The sequence below is a fragment of the Podarcis vaucheri genome (assembly GCF_965113315.1).
Source record: "Podarcis vaucheri genome assembly, chromosome: 7".
NCBI lineage: Eukaryota > Metazoa > Chordata > Lepidosauria > Squamata > Lacertidae > Podarcis > Podarcis vaucheri.
The window spans coordinates 35,639,558-35,662,841 of record NC_138765.1 but is presented as its reverse complement, the minus strand read 5'-3'; the positions used below and the strand labels follow the sequence as shown (position 1 = coordinate 35,662,841).

General features: G+C 44.3%; 1 protein-coding gene across 1 annotated transcript; it reads left to right on the top strand.

Moving 5' to 3' along the window:
• Positions 1-373: 373 nt before the first annotated feature.
• Positions 374-22,191, top strand: LCK (LCK proto-oncogene, Src family tyrosine kinase). The gene is made up of 13 exons (XM_082229511.1): positions 374-591; positions 6,347-6,450; positions 6,893-6,974; positions 7,901-7,991; positions 8,685-8,783; positions 9,342-9,445; positions 10,664-10,813; positions 11,420-11,572; positions 11,922-12,101; positions 14,405-14,481; positions 15,486-15,636; positions 18,859-18,990; positions 20,954-22,191. Exons 2-13 carry the CDS (start codon positions 6,352-6,354, stop codon positions 21,154-21,156), a joined length of 1,521 nt encoding a protein of 506 aa, XP_082085637.1. The 5' UTR covers positions 374-591; positions 6,347-6,351; the 3' UTR covers positions 21,157-22,191.
• The last annotated feature ends 1,093 nt before the right edge of the window (positions 22,192-23,284 follow it).

The window sequence follows — 23,284 nt, the reverse complement described above, 5'->3', positions numbered from 1 at the left end:
ATGTGGTATGGGCAAGCTAAGAGAACAAAAGGACCATAATGGCATCGTGAGCTACTCACCGAGTGGCCCAAGTCTTTGCCCACTACTCCATGCTGGCCTGGAGGCCAAGACAGCTGCCACACAGAAACATGGAAGCATTCACAACATTAGCATCTGAACTAAGCTCACAGGAGTCCCCTGGGTAGGATAGGAGCTGACCATGTCAGATGTGCAAAGAGCTACACAATGTGGGACATGGGATCCACGTGGGGCCAGTGGCACCATCTAGCACGACAGCAGGGAGGGCTTTGAAGTTGGCAGGAAACCTCTGGGTTTTCTTAGCAGCCTTGGAACCTTTTGTGGTCAAACAAGTGCTGAGAACAAGCTTCTAGAGCTGTCTGTGCAAAGCACTCAGAGGGCAGGAAGTCAGCAGAGAAGGTGGCGAGAGAAAGAGAGAGAAGGACAGGGTATGCGTCTGAGATCTCCTGGAGCCTTTTGGCACTCTAGACACACTATGATTCACTGCCCAATGTGATGAGGAAGAAGCCATTTCCCTCCCTTTCAATTTGTGGGAACCGGAGAGAGACTAGTTTTCACCATCCCTGCTAACAGGTAAGTGACGGAGGGCAAATATGGCCAGGTGAGGCGTGGACAAGGACCAGGTAGCCCCATATAGTTCTCAACTCTAGGCAAGAATTGTACACACAGACACAGGAATTCTCTCCCAAGGAAGACCTGCCAAGTCCATTATATTTGTTCTTTTATGTGGACATTAAAACATTTTATTTGGTTGTGGTGGGGAGGCTTCTGAGTTAAAAGCGTCATAACATTATCTCCCATTGTTTATTTCTTTAATGTAATGATTTTATTACAATTTCAGCATCTGCACTGATCTTTCTTTCTTTCTTTTGAGGCCCTGTAGGTAGAAAAGCAGACAGTGCATTTAAAATAAAAAATTGAAAAAGACGAGCTTAAAATGAGATGCACAAACCTTTAAGCAAGCAAACACAAACCTTTTCTCCCTTTAAAAATGTAGACATCAATATACATATGTTTGTGTGTGTGATATGTTTATAGCCTTACTAAGCGAATCTCAAATATCAAATAAAGCATATATTGTTTACACAGAAATGCAATGTATGCAACGTAATTTATGTATATATCCACATAGAACACAATTAAGCAGAGGCTTGACAACCATATGTCAGGAGTGCTCTGATGGTGTTTCCTGCTTGGCAGGGGGTTGGACTCGATGGCCCTTGTGGTCTCTTCCAACTCTATGATTCTATGATTCTATATAAGATACAGGACAATTAAGTGAATAAGAGAGAGAAAAAGAGATGAATGAAAACGTTTTTGTAAGCTGCCTTAAGTTTCATTTTTTAAAAGATATAGTAAACAATAATAATGATAGAATTAATAGTTGAGGTGGGTAAAAGTGCTTCAGTACAAATATTGCATTGTGTTAATTAATGTGCATACTATATAATAATGTCTATTGTACAGCGTGAAACAGCAGTATTTAACATTTACATAGCACTTGAACCAGCTAGAATTCTATGTGCTCTTCTCTGGGAGTAAGTCCCATTGAAATAATAGGAGCATGAAGAGATATGCATTGTAAGAGTGTTCAAAGCACCTTGAATACCCAATCTTGTTGCAGACCTTACACTCACCCTGTAAAGTAAGCTCTGGAAAGCGCTGTTACTACGGGAGCACATGTTCCAAAAATGTTCAATCTGAATTACTCCCTGGCAAATGTGATGCAGACTGCGACGCCCATGAATGCGTGTGTGCAGCTGAGGCAACACTGGAATTGGTAGTTCTCTTCGTCATTGGTAATCCCCATAGTTCCTGCAGTGCCCCACACCAGCTTTCAGCAATTGCATTGCTTATTTAATTTATACCCCAACTTTTCTCCAGGGAACTCAAGATGGCATACATGGTCCTCCCTCTCTCCATTTATCCTCACAGCAACCCTGAGAGGTAGGTTAGGCTGAGAAGCAGTGATGGGGCCACAGGTCATGCCTCATGGGAGGATTTGAACCCTGATCTCTTACCTCCTTCTCCAACATTCTAACCACTATAGCACACTGGGAAAACAACAACAATAATTAATACCCTGCTACAACATACTGCATTTTTATAAAGTTTTTCTCAACCATTGCACCATTTTTAGATTTCCGCCCCCGAACTGAGTCCTTGTTTATAAGGAAAGGGGAGCCATATCCCCTAAAGACACCACAGTCTCTACTGGCCTTCATTCCAATGAAACCAAACCCTGGATAAGTTCAGAAACCTCTGGAGTTTCTCACCACTTGGGATTTTGGGGTAGCTACATGTAGGGGCTCATTTTGCAGCTTCGTACAACACACAAGCAATATGATTTATAAAATTTCAGCCTTTTCTTCCAGAATAATTATAATATTTTCCCAATAACGAATGATTATTATATTTATTCAGGGTGAACGTCACCCTCTTCCTCCCTTAAATCTTGATACATAAGGTAACGTTGTAGGGGAACTACAACGTGGCAGTTCTGTAATTTGCCCGGCGCCACAAAGACATCAACTTTAAACAATTTTTTTATTTTATTTTAGGCTTTCCAATCCTTTTGATCAGATGAACTGAAATAATTAACTCTGTAAACACCCAGTGTAAAAAAACACAAAACTAGGCTATGTCTGATAGATATCTTTCTAAATCATTGGTAGTTTTAATAAATGTATTGTAATCCTGTTACTATCTTCTCCTGCAGATCAAGGATCTAATCTAATCCTTAATCAGGATCCTAGAGGGTCCATCTACTTGAGCATTCTTCGTTGTTATAGTAGCCTGTGGCTTAAACATAAACTGAGTTGTATTTTTTACCTTCACCTTAGCTATAGTAGCAGTCGTTAAGTAATCAAACTTAGCTATAGCTATAGTAGCAGTCGTTTAGTAATCAAACAATGAACAATATTTTGACAGAAGTTACTCTGCTGAAGCCTGGATTTGCTCGCTAGTGCATAATTTTGGCAATTTTTCTATTCCATTACCAAAATCTAAAAACTGTACTGAAAAGTGAACCTTTACTTCTATCAATAATTGGCCCAATCCTCGTGAACAAACCTTGTTAGACTTCAGGGAGGAACATGCAATGATAGGTGATTTTTGTTTTGTTTTTGTACTTTCAAGCCATCCCACTCCCTTAGCTGTCAACACTTGAATCATGGGTATAACCAGACTTCCTCCCACATACTTAGCAAAGAAAAAAGAAAAAGAAATTGTGCATCATATTGGAAAGATTTTCTAGTTCTGGGTTTTCATTACCTCCCACAGTTTTATGCGTATTTTCTTGTATGAGGTTTAGGGAAGTTTCAAACACTAGACATTTAATTCCTCATTCACCCAGGTTTTGTGGGGCATCCACATGATATCAGCATTCAACAATTTGCCCTCCTGTGTTTTCCCTATAGTTCTTCCATCATTTCTCAAGATTGCAGAAAGTCCAAATTTGAATAGAAGCGGTTACATCATATGCAGTATAGCAGGGTCCCCACCAGAATGATTCATCTGCTGCATGTTTTTATGTTGATATTTCTTGAAGAATGTGAAATACATTTTTTAAAAATCAGGATGATCCTTAATAAATAGCTGACATCCTATAACTTCTGCACAGGCAAAGCAGGGTGAATGCTCAATAAACAGGAAATCTGAAGGTCGTCTTCTTCTTCTTCTTCTTCGGCTTTCATTCGTAGCCAAGTAAGATTGTCTTCCATGAACACGGTCTTAACAGTGAGTCTGTAAGTCACTGTGGAGGCCAGTTCTAGATCCACACATCCTTCCACCGTGGGGACATAGGTTTATGGGTGGAAGTTGATCATGGTGAGGGTTTGCCAAATGTGCCTTCCTCTTAGCTCGTTTCTCTTTTTCGTCCTGAGTTCGAGTGTCTTCAAAGTCAATGACACCTTTGGTAAAGGCTGTTCTCCAATTGGAGCGCTCGCAGGCCAGTGTTTCCCAGTTGTCGGTGTTTATTCTACATTTTTTTTTTTAGATTTGCCTTGAGAGAGTATTTAAACCTCTTTTGTTGACCACCAGTATTACGCTTTCCATTTTTAACTTCGGAATAGAGTAGTTGCTTTGGAAGACAATAATCAGGCATCCACACAACATGACCAGTCCAACGAAGTTGATGTTGAAGACCATTGCTTCGACACTGGTGACCTTTGCTTCTTCCAGTATACTGGCATTAGTTTGCCTGTCTTCCCAAGTGATGTGCAGAATTTTTTGGAGACACTGTTGATGGAATCTTTTGAGGAATTGGAGATGGTGTTTATAAGTGGTCCGTGTTTCACAAGCATTCAGTAAGGTTGGTAGTACAATAACTTTGTAAACAAGTGTTTGGGTTTCTCTGCAAATGTCCCTGTTTTCAAACACTCTGCACTTCAATCGGGAGAAAGCTGCACTCACAGAGCTCAGGTGATGCTGGATTTTGGCATCAATGTTGGCTCTTGTGGAAAGATAACTGCCCAGGTAGGAGAAGTGATCAACAATTTCCAACATTACACCATTGAGTTGGATTTGTGGCGCTGCAGCGGTTGTTATGTGCTGTTGGTGCAGCACTTTGGTTTTTGGGATGTTAAGCGGCAGGCCAAGCTTTTCGTAAGTTTCTGCAAAGATATTTAGGATGGTTTGGAGGTCATCCTCTGAGTGTGCACATTCTACGTTGTCATCAGCATACTGAAGCTCTATGAAGGAAGTTACCGTGACCTTATTCTTTGCTTTCAGTCTACTCAAATTAAAGAGCTTTCCATCTGTTCAATATATGATTTCTACTCTGATGGGGAGTTTCCCTTCAACAAAGTGTAGGATCATGGCAATGAAAATAATGAATAGAGTTGGGGCGATAACACAACCCTGTTTAACACCTGATTCCACTGTGAATGGTTCACTTTGAGAGCCATTGTTATCATGGAGGAGTTGAATGATGTTCACAAATTTATCTGGGCAGCCAGTTTTCAGAAGGACAGTCCACAGGGCATTACAATTTACATTGTCAAAGGCCTTAGGTCAATAAATGTCATATACAGGGGTTAATTTTGTTCTCTGCATTTTTCTTGAAGCCGTTGAGCAGTGAAAATCATGTCCACTGCCCCCTAGAAGGTCTAAAACCATTTTGGGATTTTGCCTCTTAGCTCTCCCATCTTCTTTAAGGGGCCTGGTTGTGACAGGTGTGTGCTGACATATTGAACCTATTGCCACACAGGGCACCTTCACTATGACCTTTCTAGCCTGTGCCATTTTATCAAGCTGTTTATGTATTTATTTAAAATATATATTCTAATTAGTGTTAACATGCATATATATATATATATATATATATATATATATATATGAAAAATTAAATTATTTGTGCAATAAGATTTAAATGAAATAATATTTATGTACTAAAGTTTTAAAATCACCATCTCCATTAATTTGCATGGGAGAAGGTAAGGCTGCATCGCCAAAATGAATAGTGAAAGGCACACAGACACTCATCCTTGGTCCTGGGTGCAGAGCAGGATGTTGCCTGCTCTGCACCCAGTTTTCAGAGGTGCAGCTTTCCCCAATCCATGCCAATCATTGAAGGCAGCCATGTGGTTTTAATAGTGTTTGTTTAATTTGAGCACTATAACAGCTTTGAGTGTACAGTGGTACCTCGGGTTACAGACGCTTCAGGTTACAGACGCTTCAGGTTACAGACTCTGCTAACCCATAAATATTATATCGAGTTAAGAACTTTGCTTCAGGATGAGAACAAAAATCGTGCTACGGCGGCACGGCGACAACAGGAGGCCCCATTAGCTAAAGTGGTGCTTCAGGTTAAGAACAGTTTCAGGTTAAGTACGGACCTCCGGAACGAATTAAGTACTTAACCCGAGGTACCACTGTATAATTAAATCATTAAATCATAGACTCATATTATGCTTTGTAATATTTTTACGTGAGCCAAATATACAGACACAACCGGGGTGCCAACTTGAATGAAATATGGGGGGGGGGCTAAGCGCCACCTTGCATAATCAATCACATTATATGGTGCACGCACACCATTTGAATGACAATGCTCATTAACTTTGGGGGCCCCCAGCCCCGTTAAATATTTTATTGGGGGGTGAAGATTCCTCAGACCCTAGGAGTTGGCTCCTATGGACACAACAGGAATAACACCTGGTGGAATGTGGGGTGGACATGCAGTAATAGTGTTAAGGTTGTGAGGAAAGCAAAAAACAACAACATAGGACACCCATTCCTGTTCTAAGAAAACTCTTTCTCTCTTATCCTTAGCAGAATGGGGACGTGAACCTGAATTTATAGCCTGTCTCTTGTTTTCCCCATGCAGAGATTATGGGTTGCTGCTGCAGTGACTACGATGATGACTGGGATGAGAACATAGAAATTTGTGAGACATGCCATTACCCTATTGACTCTGCCACCAAGTCCCAGGTGAGAGACTTTGCAAAAGTTGCCACACAATAACTAGATTAATTGCATCGCTCCTTTTCATAAAGCCCACACTAGCTCCTTATCAGGTTTTGCATAAGCTTCAAGACCTAGCTGCTCACTCTCCCCACTCTGATAATAAGCCCAATTGCACCTTTCTACTGTTTAATCCATTTCCTGCCCCAACCTGTCCATTAAACTGCAATGCATAATTTTAGATGCTGGAATTCAAGCTGTATGTCAACCTGCCCCAGCAGCGCAACTTTTAATTCTAGCCAACTCTGCATAAAGTGTTTGCCCCACTTTGCTTCCACATTAATTTTCTCATTAATGTGACAAAGCCCAAGAAAAATAAGGGGGAAGTCATAAAACTATAGGGCTGGTGGGAAACCCGAGGATCACTGCTATGGAAGGATCCTTGATTTGAACTTTGTTTCTTCCACAGAGGCTGATTTCCAATGGCTCTGAAATGTACAATCCTCTGCTATCTTGTGAAACTGTTCCTCCTCCCAGCTCACCTCTTCAAGGTTAAAATCTTGCCTTTCTTCCAATTTCTAACTATAGTACAAAGACTGTCTGGATTTATTAGGGATGCAAAAACAGTCTTGGAGTGGGTTTGTCAAATAGGCAACTCAAGAGCAGAGACCAGCTAGGCCAGGGGCCATTGCCAGTGTAGTGGTAGCTAGCAGAGAGAGGCCCAGACCACTGTGCTGTCTTGAAAGACCTGCATTTCAGTGTTATCTGAAACATATCAAAGGAGCCTGGGATGAATTTATATGATTGCTCTACAGGCACCACTAAAAACATTCCTCCCACCCTCTACAATGGTGGATGCTTGGGTTGTTTCTGTGGTTGATCCAGTCTTTCTTTCTTTAATAAATTTGTGTTCTGGTTTTCTATGCTAGCACATTCAAAACACCTAGTGAAGAATACAAACCATTACAACAATCAAAATCATAGTCAAGCATAAAACAACTAGCAAGACTAAGGTCAGAATAAGGCAGACTAAAGACATTTTAAAAACATCTATACACCATGGAGATGAACCTCGAGGGTCCTCCGCAAAGCAAGAAGAGAAAGGGACCAGCAGGTCTTCTTGGGAAGGGCATTCCACAGTTTTGGCGCCAACACCAAAAAGGCCCCGTGATTCAATCTTGAGACATGAGCAGGATCACATTATGACATGATAGCCCCTGAGAAAATATTAAAGTCCTTCATGGAGTACAACCTTCTCTGGCCTAGTGCCCTCCAGATGTTTTGGGTTACAAATCCCATTAGCACAGTCGGTACATGCTGGCTGCAGCTGATGAAGGTGGTGTTCCAAAACATCTGCAGGGCACCACGTTAAGGAAGGGGGGGGTAGTGGATGTTATGTGAGCTGAATTCAAAATAACATCTCTTCTAGTCCTGAAACCTGGTTTGTCTTATAGTGACATGCTGATTTTCTTTATAGATAAACTGGTGGTTGCATTATATGATTATGAGTCGCTGCATGATGGAGATCTGGTGCTCCGGAAAGGTGAACAGCTCCGGGTACTGGAAGAGTAAGTCTTCTTCCACATTAGAGTGTTACCTTTAGGTCTGGCACACCAACAAAATAATCATCTGTCACACCCAAACAGCAGCAGCTGCATTGTGGGTTTGCATCCCATGATACATGGCCTTCTACCATGCCATTCAGAAAAAAATGTTGACCTCTTTTGACCAAGACACTATGGTTGATACATGTCAATATGGTTGAACACGCTCATACTTAGAATGGTAGATGCCATAAGTTGGACATTCACTGAAACAGTGGGGGGAATTCCATATTTTTCGATGGTTGAAACCCTTATCATTGTGTCTGCTGGCATTTGGAGTTAAATGCTCAGTAGAAGCTCAACTGAATAAAGAAATGAAAACAGATTTTTTTTCCCCTGGAAGCAAATAACATAGAAATCAGCATTAAACTTGTGGCTATATTCCACTATATATTTGGAGGTGGCTTTCATGTCTTGTGAAAGCAGAAATGTAATGCAGAAACTAATAGCTATGGAAAGATTGGGGGAAATGGAATTAACTGCCGTGTGAATGCAGCCCATGTGTGTTTGCTGGATTAGAATCAAAGGCAAAGGAACTCATTCAAGGTGACACAAGACTATCAGGTTTTGGTCTGTTCTTTCCCTTTGCCTGATGGATGTGGGATCAAGATCAAGCAAAGGTAGGAGAATGACTGGTATTCAATTCTTCCCCTTTAGGACTGGGGAATGGTGGAAAGCGCAGTCTCTCACCACCGGGCGAGTGGGTTACATTCCAAGAAACTTTGTTGCCAGGATGAACACCCTGGAGCAAGAGCCGTGAGTAAAAACATCTCCACTTTTCTCCACATGCAATGTCCCTCCAAAAACCCAATTAAATAGAAAATAATCAACTGTATGATATTTTACAGTGCCATCCTAGGCATGGTTGTCCCAAAGAGTTTAATGGTGCTTAAGTGTGTAACCAAAAAGTGCAATCTTAGATAGACATGTCTACTCAGGACCATTCCTCTGAAAGTAAGCTACAATCTTATACCCATTAACTTCTCTGAGTACATCTCACTGAACTCAATGGGACTCATTGCTTAGCGTGGCGCTGTTAGTTAATCTGTTTGTTAAGGAGAAGGGCATGCAGAAGGCCTCATATTCACAAATGATTGGTGTGACTATGGCCTTTGGGTTCTCAAGATAGAGTGGGTGCTGGAAGGGGTGTTATTCCTTGGAAATTTTGTTTAAACACACACACACACACCTGAAAAGTTGAACATTTTATTGATTAATGTTTTCTTTTGCTTTAAATTAAAATGGCTGTTGCCTACCTGAAGCATACTGAAAGGCTCAAACTCTGTAAACCTCTGTGCTACTTCTTTCTTGCAGCTGGTTTTTCAAAGCTCTCAGCAGGAAGGATGCAGAACGGCAGCTCCTGACCGCAGGCAACACGCACGGCGCTTTCCTCATTCGGGAGAGTGAATCCACCAAAGGTAATCAACAGCCGCCACCACTGTGCCCAAATTAGGGGGCGGAAGAGGGCCCTGGGCAGGCATGTGTGTCACACCCACCCACCCCACACATGTATCCACATAGGGTCATTCTCTCTCTCCAGGAATTGTAACAGAGGCTGGAGAAAGATTTAAAACATTGAAGAGTCTGTGTGCACACTTTGCATCCAGTGTGCTCCTGCTTCTGGTTTGGGAAGTGGTGTGTACATATGACTTGTAGCTACAATCCACATCTATATTGTTGTTGTTTTTATGAAATACAGTGGTACCTCGGGTTACAGACGCTTCAGGTTACAGACTCTGCTAACCCAGAAATAGTACCTTGGGTTAATAACTTTGCTTCAGGATGAGAACAGAAATCATGCGGTGGCGGCAGCAGTGGGAGGCCCCATTAGCTAAAGTGGTACCTCAGGTTAAGAACAGTTTCAGGTTAAGAATGGACCTCCAGAACAAATTAAGTTCCTAACCCGAGGTACCACTGTACTGTGCTTTGGCATATTTCCGCCCAAGCTAGCTTTGCTCTGAATAGAGAAAAAGAAGGTCCTAGCTGCGCTCTAAGATGGGAATGTGTACACAGCCTGAGTTGAGAGAATTTCCCTAACCTTCCTTTTGTTCACACAAACACCCCTTTCATCCCGCCATTGGGTGATAGCTTACCAAGCCATGCTCAGGCTAGAGCCACTGAGATAACAGGATGCTGGCTGAGATGGGCTCTTGGCCCGCAGGCTCTTCTTTAGTTCTTAAGTTCTAAACCAGAGTGTTCAGCAGGTATTGATTCTTGCTACTTCTTGAATATTATCTCTTTGGTGTGGTGCCTGGCTGGACCACTTTGAGGGTGCTGTTCCATTCTGTTGGAAGAACCAGAAGAGATTCTTAACATCTGAGGAAAATTTGGGGTTCCTGTTGAAAATAAAATATCTGAATGATTTTGCGATGTACATAAAATAATTTTTTAAAGATCAGCATCATTTTCTTGGAGTGTGGGTCCGCAGAGGGGGAAAGAGGAAGGGCCAGGGGGACAAAAAGCTGAGGGGAAAATATCTGTGAAATTTTGATGGAGGGGGAGGGAATCAGCAAGGCAAGTGCTGGGGTTTTTTTTTTGTGGGGAGTGGGGAGGAGCCCACATGTCTCTGGGTATAAGGGGACAAAAGAAATCCAGGATCCAACCTCTTCGCACTGTTTCCTTGTGTGTCTCCTCAGGTTCCTTTTCCCTCTCCATCCGTGACTTTGACAAGAACCAGGGAGAAGTCGTGAAGCACTATAAGATCCGCAATATGGACAACGGTGGCTTCTACATCTCCCCTCGCATCACCTTTGAGAGCCTGCACCAGCTGGTGGAGCATTATATGAGTAAGGCTAGAGAGGCCACCCGACCCTGAAAGCCTCTTTCTGCCTGTCCTGGCTGCTGGGAGGAAGGACACTGCTCCTTCTCCTGGAGGGGGCTCTTGTCCATGAAAGCTGGTGCCACCAACACATCTGTTGCTCAAAGCTAGCTCTCACCCATTTGGTGCCCTGGCCTGGACTGCCCATGAAGCTTGGTGAGGCAGTCACCTTACGTGGCAGGTTGGGGACAGCTGGGAGGGGTAGCAGATCTGGCCCCACAAGGAGCGTGACACTTGCCACCTCCTGTGCTTGTTGCCCACTGCTGCCACAGGCTATCGAGGGCGAGTCACAAGAGCTATGCTCTGCCTCTGGTCAGGGGCAGCAAATGCTTCTGAATACCAGCTGCTGGAAACTGCAGGAGGGGAGAGAGCTCTTGTTCTCAAATCCTGCTTGCAGGTTTTGCACAAGCACCTGGTTGGCCACTGTGAAACCATTGGACTAGAGGGCCATTGGCCTGATCCAGCAGCCTCTTCTTGTGTTCTAATGTTCCCCAAGCTGAATGGGTTAAACACATCTTCTGCTGCCCCCCCCCCCCCGTCCTTCAGCTTCTGTCTTTCTTTCGTTTCTTCGCAGGCAACACAGATGGGCTTTGCACCCGCCTCGGCAAGCCCTGCCAGACGCAGAAGCCACAGAAACCCTGGTGGCAGGATGAGTGGGAGGTGCCTCGGGAGAGCCTCAAGCTGGTGGAGAAATTGGGAGCCGGGCAGTTTGGAGAAGTTTGGATGGGTGAGTAGTAGGCATAGCAGCAGCAGGGAAAGACGGGTGGAGGCAGGGGTCATCGGCATCCTGCTTGCCCATAGATTTCAGCCAAGGAACCTCAGCTTTGATTTTGGAAAACCCAGCAAGTTTCTAGCCCTCATGGTGATAAGATTTAAAGCATGTCCAGCAACATTTCAATGATTAAAAAACGAGGACAGTCTTGGGGTCCTTTAACACCCCAGTTCTTCCACCAGACATCCATTGGTCCCTTCACTCAGCAAGGGTGCCGTTGTGGAGGTACATGCATTGCCAGGTGCGATCCCAAATCCTGGCTCCAGTCCTCCTGAGCTGAGATCCTCACTCTGTCACCCGGCAGGTTACTATAACGGCCACACAAAAGTCGCCATCAAGAGTCTGAAGCAAGGCAGCATGTCGCCTGAGGCCTTCCTGGCTGAAGCTAACCTGATGAAGAAACTGCGGCATCCCCGGCTGGTGAGGCTTTATGCTGTGGTGACCCAGAAGCCCATGTACATCATCACTGAGTACATGGAAAAAGGTGAGGCGCTAGACAGCATTACCTGCTCCTTCACTCTGGCAGAGCTTCATTTTGAGCCGGGGGTTCTCAAGAGACTCCAGCCGTGGAAGGGCCTTTGTTGTGCATGCAGAAGGTCCCACGTTCCATCCTGAACTTCTCCTGGCAACGTTGGGAGAGAGTCCTGACAACTTGCTAGTGTCCAATGCAGCAGCAGGACAGCAGACAGGGCCTTCTCACCTGCTCAAGATGGTACCATTGACTCCCACTGCCCAGAATTTCCCAGAAATCAAATCATTAACGTGACACTCCCCCCTTCTGCAGTTTCTAAATTTGTCCAGTCCTCTTGTAAAGCTGAATTTCTGGCCCCCACTGCCTCCTGTGGGAGGGACATAGTTTAAGTATGCAGTGAGTGAAGAAGTTTTTTCTAGTCTTATAGGGCCCAACCTAAGGCCCTCCAGATGTTCTGGACTGCCTGTGTACTGATGGCGTTGCAGTCCAAAGCATCTATAGGTCTTCAGGTTCTTTTCCTGTTGGGAGAGATGACTGGAGACAGCACTCAAAGGAGAGCATTGATACCTGCGTATTTGCACAAACGTTAAGCATGAGGGAACAGGCAAGCATCCAAACCGAAAGTGCTTATCTTTAAAGCAGTTTCTCTGAAGGCAAATAGCCAACTAAGGCTCCTTCTTCCAGGCAGCAAGAATACAGGAATGTTCCCTTGATTGTTCTCTTTAGAATGGCTCAGAATACGGCTCCAACGTATTATAAACAGCAGATATGTCACCTTAAGTGGATTCTGGCCCATTAGGCACGAGAGAACTTGAAGCTGGCAGCAAGAGGAAACACAGGGGCCTCTCCAACTTTGATAGGCAAGCAAAGCTCAAGTCTTTGTTTGGCTGACCACACGGCAACCTCACTGCTTCTTTAGTCCCTACGAGAGCCGTCTAACACAGTAGCGTCTAGCCACCAAAGTTGATCGAAGATGCATCTTTTAGGCGTTTGTGCACACTGAGAAAATATCAGTTGGCCACCGCTGTCTATTAGCATGCAATCGACCTTTGCTGTCCATTAGCATGCAATCAATTGACCTTCACTGCCCATTTGTGTGCTACAGAAAGATGACCCTCAATGTATGACACCACACAACAGTACCTTTGAATGTTATAACCACTCTTCGTTCAGATTTGGGCTGTGCCTGGGATAGAATGAAAAGCAAGAAAAATATGGAAAGGGAGTAAAATTAGCCGTGGGGGTTTTTTTATCCCCTGCCCATGACAGAGGGTGCTGACTCCCATGTCCCCACTCCTCCTCCTGTTCTCCCTCTCTTGTCTCATCAGATTTGTTTTAGACACTTCCTCTGCGGTGCCCTTTGCTCTAGATTAATGGAGGTCAGAACCCCAGCTCGCTTGCTGGATTTGGCATAAGGCAGTGGAGAAAGAGAAGGAAATTAAAGGTTATTGTGCGACACAGCTACAGCTACAATGGGAGCAGCCTGCCAAGGCACAAAAATAGCCAGAGGATTTGGGAGGGGTTTCCTGCTTCTCAAAGCTTTTACCACCCATTTTGGCTCTCATATGTCCCTTCAGCAGGCTGCACCAGAGATGGTGTCTGCTTAGAGCTGACATTTATCCTTCTACTTCTCCATCCATTATCCATCATCATCAAAAATTGTCAAGCATCACCAACAAAGAGAAATAACAGAGTCTTGCAATCTAAAAAGCCATGATGGCACTTTAGGGGGAAAAGGGGGGAAAAGGGGAGAAGGAAAGAGAATAAATGGTGGGATGCCAAAAATGCATAGCTGTCAGCAAAGGTCAAGGGAAGGGTCTATTTCTCCCTCCAGCTCATGCAAAGAGGCCGCCTGGCCAGCTTCTAGGAAGCTTGTGAGCCTTTTCAAGACGACCTGTTCGTTGAGCATCTTTCCTGATTCATTTGCACAAACTTTGCAGGGAGGTTAGATAACACCAGTTGTTTATTGAGCGTTCATTCTGATTTGTTTGTGGGGAGGCAATTCAAAGAAATTGCTCTCACACTTACTGGTGCATTTCCCGCTCCCCCCCCCCCCAAGTCCAGGGTTCTTTGCAGGTGGGTTTCTTGTACAGCATCCACTTTAATTAGACAACCTGAATTTTCCTGTTAGCAACTGAATCCCCACCCCCCTTAGTGATGGTCTACAAGCAGCACACATTCCCTGGAGTGAACAACATATTCAAGTTCACAACCACAGCTGAGTGATAGCAGCTCGGAACTCTAAAATAGGTCAGCAGAACTGTGCAGAGATATACTTCACATATTTTAATAGGCTTTTTCCCTTCCCCATACAGGAAACTTGGTGGATTTCCTCAAAGCTGTTGAAGGCATCAAGCTGACCATTTATAAACTGCTGGATATGTCAGCACAGGTGAGGATAAGAGCGGGCAAGGAATAAAACCTGGGAGGATGGTGGAAGAGGACCAGTTGGTGGGAATATATGATATGGAGAGATGGGCTGGGTGTTTGGATTGCATTTCCTAAAAACTTAATTTCAGCACCAGAATAAATGTGATGAAGGATTTCTGCTGGGAAACAGAACCTAGAATAATGACCACATTACAAATGAAACATGGGGTGTCTAATCTTTCCATCAGATAATGGACTTAGCTTACCTAAGACATAGGTAATAAGGTTTTATTTAACTTTTGGAGTGCTCGGTGCAAACTGCCATTTTTCTTGGTTCATATCTGCTGCTGAGGAGACGAGGCCCAACACCCTCACAGAACTACAATTCCCAGAGTTCTGTGCAGGAAGTCAGAATATCCAAAGCAGTTGAAAGCCAGAGTCAGACCTGGAGCAGGATTCACATGCTTTGCTCAGCCATGAAACCCCTTGGGTGACCCTGACAGTCACTATCATTACTGCTCAACCTGTTCTACCTCACAGGATTGTTGTGAGGATAAATATTTGTATGTGAGAAGGGCTAATGTGCCAGCTTATGTTCCTTGGTGCAGAGCTAAGATATTAATGAAACAAACATTAGAAAACCAAGGACACACAGCCGGGAAGAAAATTGCCCTTGTTGAAATTCTGCCCGCTGGGCAGCTGTGAAAAGCACACAACATCTGCCAGACAAAAAGGGGAAAGATGCATCAACGGAGTGAGTGGAAAACTGCAGGGAAAGTTGTTATTGGTTACATTCACCTGTCTGGTGCAGTGGTTAGAGTGGTGAGGCTAGACCTGAGTTCAAATCCTGCCTCAGCCATGAAGTTTCTTGGAGACTGTCAGCCATGCACTATCCTCAAATGACTATCATTCCAACCTACCTAACAGGGGAAGGAATCTTATACTGGGTTGCTGGGAGGAAGGGAGCAGTGGGATGAAATTGCAGTAAAGAAATATGTAACAACCCCATCCTCTTCTCTCATAAAGATAGCGGAAGGAATGGCCTTCCTTGAAAAGAAGAATTATATCCATCGTGACCTGCGAGCTGCCAACATCTTGGTGTCAGACATGCTCTGCTGCAAGATTGCTGATTTTGGCCTGGCCCGGCTTATAGAGGATGAGTACACAGCTCAAGAGGGTGGGTCTTCTTCCTCAGCCTGGTCTTGTCAGCTGCTGCTTACCTCTTTGTGACAGGAAAGGGTCCTTGCAGGGTCCAGCCAGCTGGTACCACCCCCAAGGTGTGAAAGGCATACGTTAGACCCCACACCAGACAAGGATGTCTACTTGTGAATGGGCTCTTGTTGAAAATATATATGTGTGTGTGTGTGTACCTGTCCTGGTTTATCTGTGTTAGTTATCTGCGGCCCAACACAGAGGCAGGGGTGGGGTGAGAATGTAGATATTGGGATCTACTGGTGGATGACTAATGGATGATCAGGAAATAGATCAAGGGAGGTTTCCAATTCCAACTCCCCACATTAGCGACAATAAATGGCTTTTCTCTTCCCCTCTACTTAAACCAGACGCCTTCCTGAAACCCTGGAGAGCAGCCGTCAGTCAGTGTAGACACTACTGAACTAGATGAACCAGTGATCTGACTCAGTGTAAGGCAACTTCCTATGGCAATTGGTTCCAACCCTTAGTCAAAGGTTTTTTTCTTTTTGGTAACATAGTTTTTTATCCTTGTCATCTTTAAACATTGAGTTATATCTTTGATTACATTAGAGCATATCAACATGCAACAATTACATAAAAAGAAAGCAACAACACTCAGATAAAAGTTTCTGAATGATTTAACAAAGTTGTGTCAAAGTGTATATACCAAAATTACTGCAATTATTACAGTTACATCATTATGTATAGTAAGCTGTATCACTTAGATTGGTGAGCATAAGTAAAAATTTTCTTGCATCAAGTGTCAATAACAATCACATCACGATTTTACCTCTGGCTGTGCCTCCCCAGTCACTATGGTTGGTGGACATCTAGTAAAAAACAACAGCACAGATCCTTCCAGCTTGAAGGCTGTCCACAATTGGCCTAAAATGGGGTTGCTGTGGGGTTGGGGGAGGACAGTTTTACAAAGCTTCTTGAGTGGGGAAAATTATTCCTTGCCAGAGGTGACATGAGGCTGAGTGGCCATTTTACAAGCCTGCACAATGTGGAATTACTTTATTTCACAGGTGAAAATATCCTCACATGTGCAGTTCCCTCTGTTACATGCCCACACCATCACAGGCAGTTTTTCTCTGCCAGAACTTTCTACCAACCCGGGGGCTAGTGCCTTTTATGGACTTACCGTATTTTTTGCTCTATAAGACTCACTTTTTCCCTCCTAAAAAGTAAGGGGAAATGTGTGTGCGTCTTATGGAGCGAGTGTAGGCTGCACAGCTATCCCAGAAGCCAGAACAGCAAGAGGGATTGCTGCTTTCACTGCACAGCGATCCCTCTTGCTGTTCTGGCTTCTGAGATTCAGAATAATTTTTTTTCTTGTTTTCCTCCTCCAAAAACTTGTGGTCTGGTGCGTCTTATAGAGCGAAAAATACGGTACTGTATATGTGCAGATAGACTTGCGGAAAAGATGATGTGCTTGCATTTCATGGCACACACACTTGCATAAGTACTGGAAGCTGGATCCCTAAAATGTGGGTCCTGATGCTCCTCTCCCCCCCCCCCTTTGCAAAGTCTTATGGGGCTCGGTGGTTCAGCTGCTCTCCTGCCCCTTTCCCACTGCAGGTGGGTAAAGACATATAATAAACACTCGTCCCCATTCCCCATCTCACAGCTTGGCAACTGACAGCCACAGCTGCTTAGCCTAGGCCTTTGCTTGAAGCAATAACTCACCTCTTGAGGAAACCAGAGCCTGCTGGGGTGGCGGGGCTGCTTTGTGTGTGAGAGAGAGGGAAGAAGTGTGAGCAAGTGCTTTGCACACAGAGGCTGCGCTGGGGGGCCTGCGTTTTTGAGCTGAAGCAACCTGTAGCTGGAGCTCTCTGAAGAGATTTTTCACCCAGCAGTGCAGTGAGGAGAGAGCAAGTCCCCTTCTTAGATAACAAGGCCCGCTTCTTCCTCAACCTGGTTCCCTCTGTTACATGGAGAGCAGGAGAATCAAGTCTTCAGAAGGAAACCATTTCTCCTCCTCCATCTTTTTTTTGGGGGAAATCCAGTCTAGTCCCTCCCCCCCCTTTTGTCTTGACCGAGGTATAGTCAAGCTATTTTAAACGAAATATATTACACAGTAGCTTCAGAATTGGTGTGTGCATGTGTGTGAGAGAGTGTGTGTGCACGCTCACACACAAAATGTTAGGCACCAGCAAAAATGATTCTTTTCCACCCGTCCTTTGGCCTTCAGTTATATGTGGCCTCCTTCAGTGTTAGTTCTGCCTTTTTATAAATATGAATGTACTTTTAGCTGTGAATTGTTTTAGTTTCATGTTGGTTTTAATGTATGTGGGATTCTTTTTTTGTAAGTTGCTTCAAGTTATTTTTTAATAATAATATAGAACCTTTTGCCAACCTGATACTCTCTAACGTTTTGGACTACAACTTCCATCAGCCCCAGTCAGGGAAGGATTTTGGCTGGGGCAGATGGCGGTTGGAGTCCAAAACATCTGCCAGGCACCAGCTTGGTGAAGGCCGGTAGGACACCCCCTCTAGCGCCAGAGGCAGCATCCCTCTGACTGAGTACCAGGTGGTAGAGATCATGGGTGAGAAGAGGGCTGCTGTCCCACTCACATCCTGCTTATGGGCTTCCCATTTGATTGGCCGCTGTGAGGACAGGATGCTGGGCAAGATGAGCCTATGTCTGGATCCAGCAGGGCTCTTCTTATCTTCTGGTGAAGGTCTAAATGAGATCCAGTTCCTGTCACCTCTCCTCCTGCTTATAGTCAGTAGTGTTTATATTTCCAGCCTAGGTTGCCTGAACAAGCAGCCAGAAATATTTACCAGTGGTACAAATGTGAATTTTGCATCTATCCCTGCAAATCTGCATTGGGAAAGGTTGTAAGGATGGGAAAAACAAGTCTTTGCTGGGGACCAGGTTGTAGGTCTGCAGGGCAGTCATTGGTGTCAGGTGGAGGTAGAGCTCCTTCTTGTGGTCAGCGCGTTAACAGCCACCAGTTACAGCACCAGGAAAAGTACCGTATTTTTTGCACCATAACACTCACTTTTTTCCTCCTAAAAAGTAAGGGGAAATGTCTGTGCGTGTTATGGAGGGAATGCCTATGGGTGGCATGCCTACGGATTTTCCTCCTCTAAAAACTACGTGCGTGTTATGGTCGGGTGCGTGTTATAGAGCGAAAAATACGGGTACCTGAATTCTGCACCAAGGATCATATAACCCTGCATTCTTTGTGTATTTCAGGAGCAAAATTTCCCATTAAGTGGACAGCCCCAGAGGCTATCAATTATGGGACATTCACCATCAAATCAGACGTTTGGTCATTCGGGATCTTGCTGACTGAGATCATCACCTATGGGCGGATTCCTTACCCAGGTCAGAATTTCTCAGCAGCAAAATGCAACCATTTCCCCTCCTGCACAAAGTACTCTGTATCCACAGGGAGAACCAGAGTCCTTTATGAAAACAAAACCACAAAACCCTTCTCCTGCCTTGCACTGTGAATTCAGAAATTCAGCCAGAAAGCCACACTAAAGTCTCCACTGGTGGAAAATCGGGAGGAGGAAAATCATTCTATACAGATAGTCTTAATAGCTGGAAATAAAATGGATAGATGATCTGCAGCACTGAAAAAAACATTTCCACAAACTCTTACCTGTGGAAAGCAAATGTGGTGTAGCCATTTGAGAACTGGACTAGGAGCTAGGAGACCAGGGTTCAAATCCCCACTCAGCCATGGAGCCCACTGTGTGCTCTTGAGCCAGTCACTGTCTCACTGCCTTGCTTACATCACAGGGTTATTGTGAGTACGAAATGGATAGGGGTAGAAGTGTGTAATCCACCTTGAGCACTTTGGAGAAAAGATGGGGTATAAATGTAATAATGAAATAAATAAATAGAACAAGCAGAAAAATAGCATCAGCTGCTGGCTGGAACTGATGGAAGTTTTCGTCCCAAACATCTGGAGGGTACCAGGTTGAGGAAGGCTTGTACATGACTTTTGAAATCTGACCAGAAGAGCAAAGTGAGCAGATGCATTGTAGATGGCTATTAATGGCTATTAACCACAGTGGCAAGGCTCTGATTCCATTGTCACCTGCTTCTGGCAGAGACGCTTTGCCCTGTTGATGACTTTATTGATGGGCCCTCAACCTGTGTTTGTTTGCTGAACAACGTGGCCATTATCAGGTAGGTAGGACACAGAAGCTGAGCCCAGCTATTAAGAGTGTGCCTCTCCAAGCACTGATTACATTCTAACACTTACTAAATCTAGAATTTATGGGTGCCTGACACCTACACACTCTGGCACCCAAAACTCATAACGGTATTTTAGAATACTCCTTGGATCAAACATTTTGTTCACTTAAGCTGCGTATGCACTGCGCCTTTGAAGCACATTCCCTCCCTCAAAGAATTATGGGACTGTAGTTTGTTAAGGGTGGCTGAGAACTGTGACAGGTAAACTACACTGCCCAGAATTATTTGAGGAAAAGAATGTGCTTCAAATGTGCTTTGAAGGTACCACCTTAGTTTCTTTAATGCAAAATGAAGTGATGGGGCAGGTGCCTGCCTAGACAAAGTCTTCTTTGGGGCGACTGGAAATCTTTTCCATTGAGCATATACCAGCCTCAACCTAATGAGTTTGCTATGAGCTTCCTGAGTCACCAGGATGGTTAAAATATTGCACACAAAGCTTTTATGATTCCCTGTCCCACCTTTTCTCCCTTGATCCTTTTTTCGGGTGGTAGTGGTGGTGTTAACATCAAGTCTGAGGAACTCTGAAACTCAAAAGCCAATTTGCTGCTTTGCCGTGTTTTTTAGTTGGTCCTAATACAGGTGTGTGGGACGCGGGTGGCGCTCTGGGTTAAACCATAGAGCCTAGGACTTGCCGATCAGAAGGTCGGCGGTTCGAATCCCCACGATGGGGTGAGCTCCCATTGCTCGGTCCCTGCTCCTGCCAACCTAGCAGTTCGAAAGCACGTCAAAGTGCAAGTAGATAAATAGGTACCACTCCGGTGGAAAGGTAAACGGTGTTTTCATGGGCTGCTCTGGTTCGCCAGAAGCGGCTTAGTCATGCTGGCCACATGACCTGGAAGCTGTACGCCAGCTCCCTCGGCCAATAAAGCGAGATGAGCGCCGCAACCCCAGAGTCGGCCACAACTGGACCTAATGGTCTGGGGTCCCTTTACCTTTAATACAGGTGTGGGGGGGATCTTGCTTCTTGGACTCCAGAATTGGCCTGGATGTCCTTGGGACTACCCTGTCTCCTAGTCTACCCATATATGCTACGATCTTTCCCAGGCTCCTTCTAACATAACACTTTGCATTGTGGCTGTAGGGATGAGCAACCCAGAGGTCATACAGAATTTGGAGCGAGGCTACCGGATGCCAGCACCTGAAAACTGTCCGGAAGAGCTGTACAAACTGATGCTTCAGTGCTGGAAGGAGAACCCTGAGCAGCGGCCCACATTTGAGTTCCTGAAAGGTGTCCTGGAGGACTTTTTCACTGCCACTGAAGGACAATATGAGCAGCAGGTGTGACAATGAACCTCAGAGCAACCCGAATAATACAATGCAAAATCTCCCTTCATGTTGCTCCCCTCCTCCCCCACCGAGACATTTTGTAGCAAGATGCACCTTGAAGACTTGGAGGAACCTGATGTATCCCAGACTTCAGATGAAATTACACCCTTTGAGTGAGACTTAGATGTCTTTCCTCATAATCCCTGTGGAGGAGAGATGAGGGTGGGGTGGGGCTGCAGCTATTATAGGGAAACAGTTATTGCTTATATTATTTCAGATTTTCAAGGACGGGATGGGGGGAACCTTCTAGGCTAATCCATGAAGAGCTGACTTTAAAAAGCCCTTGCATTCACTCTTTTAATAAATGCTGAAAAACAACAACAACAACAAAAACCAGAGTTCAGTCCTGCATGGAAAAAAATAAGTTGTGATTCAATAATCCTAGATGCTGTGATTTATTACGATATACAGTGGTACCTTGGGTTAAGCACTTAATTTGTTCTGGAGGTCCGTTCTTAACCTGAAACTGTTCTTAACCTGAAGCACCACTTTAGCTAATGGGGCCTCCCACTGCTGCTGCTCCGCCGGAGCACGATTTCTGTTCTCATCCTGAAGCAAAGTTCTTAACCCGAGGTACTATTTCTGGGTTAGTGGAGTCTGTAACCTGAAGTGTATGTAACCTGAAGTGTATGTAACCCTAGGTACCACTGTATTCTCCAGGGCAAAGACCTCTACGTTTTTAATTTTGTATTTGTTTTGCTTATGTTATTCTGCAAAGTGCCACACATAATGATGGTGCTGTATAATTAATTAGCAAACAAAGTAAAAAAAAAAATAGAGATAATTGCGAAGGCATGCTGTCCATGCTCAGAGGCACTTGCTTCTCTGTGACTGCCATGCAGCATATTCCAGAACTGAGCACTGGCTATGATAACATGATCTGGGATTGATCCTGGGTGAGCTTAGTTCAGTCTAAGGACTCTTGCTCTGGAATGAATACATAGCAAAGATGCTCTGTTAACTGTGCAAATAAACAGCAGATTTTATTCTGAATTTTTGGCTCTTGCAGAAAACAAAAATGGTAAAGTGCTCTGTGTGTGTTTAGATTTGTGCTGAACTCAATTAAAGACTTGTGCAGCGCTGGGTACTGTGGTTGTCAGCCAAACCCACTCACCCTGCTCCCTTGGTTATGTGTGCAGTGCATTGACCCATGATTTGCAGGGGAGGGCAAGATTTGGAGGTCCTCATTCAGGGCAGGTGAAGCAGAGAAGGGGAAACAGGTTGGCTGAGCTGGAAAAGGAGGAGATGAGGAAAATAGAACCTTGGAGATGGGGGAGTGGGAATTTGGGGCTTTGGTGGAGAGGGAAGGAAAGTGCCATAGGTATGCTGTTTTCTCTTCCTTTGGGCCCTTCCAGACTGTTGCTATTTTTAGCTGAAATTCGATCACATACCTGCAAATGGAGGTTGTGCAATTCAAGTTGATTAGCGATCCCGCACAACAAACCTGACCCCCCAACCTGGACTTTTTTGCAATAGGAAAAATGATGGGGGAAATGCACTGGAAAGTGTTAAACAGCAATTTGCTTGGTGCATCATTCTATAACCTCCCTGCAAACAAATCTGAATGAATGCTCAGTCCTTGTCTAAGCTCTATGCAAAGTTAGTGCAAAAGAATCGGGAGGAATGTGAAATAAACAGGTCATCAGAAAGCAGCCTTTATGTGCTAAACATGCTAAGGCACAGGATCATATAATTGTAGTGCTGGAAGGGACACCAAGTCCAACCTCCTGCAATGTGAATAGCATCCTGAAATGTCATGGATCCTCCATTTTGCTTTAAGATGCTATATTAATTTGAAAAATATGACACAAATATTTTCTTTGTAAAATATAACTTTTGAAAATTATATTGACTGATTGCTTTTAGAGATTTATATCCCAAGGTATATTTACAAATACACCTCTAAGCCATCTACAATTAAAATCTATATACTCTAAATAAAAGGCCTGAGATAATAAATGTAAATTTGCGGGCCTGATATATTACAAACGTTAAACTTCCAGACCTAAGCTATCTAGCAGCTCAGGTTTAGCAATCTGTCTCTTAATAAACTTTCAAGAGGGGCGGCGGGGTTGCACAGCGGAAG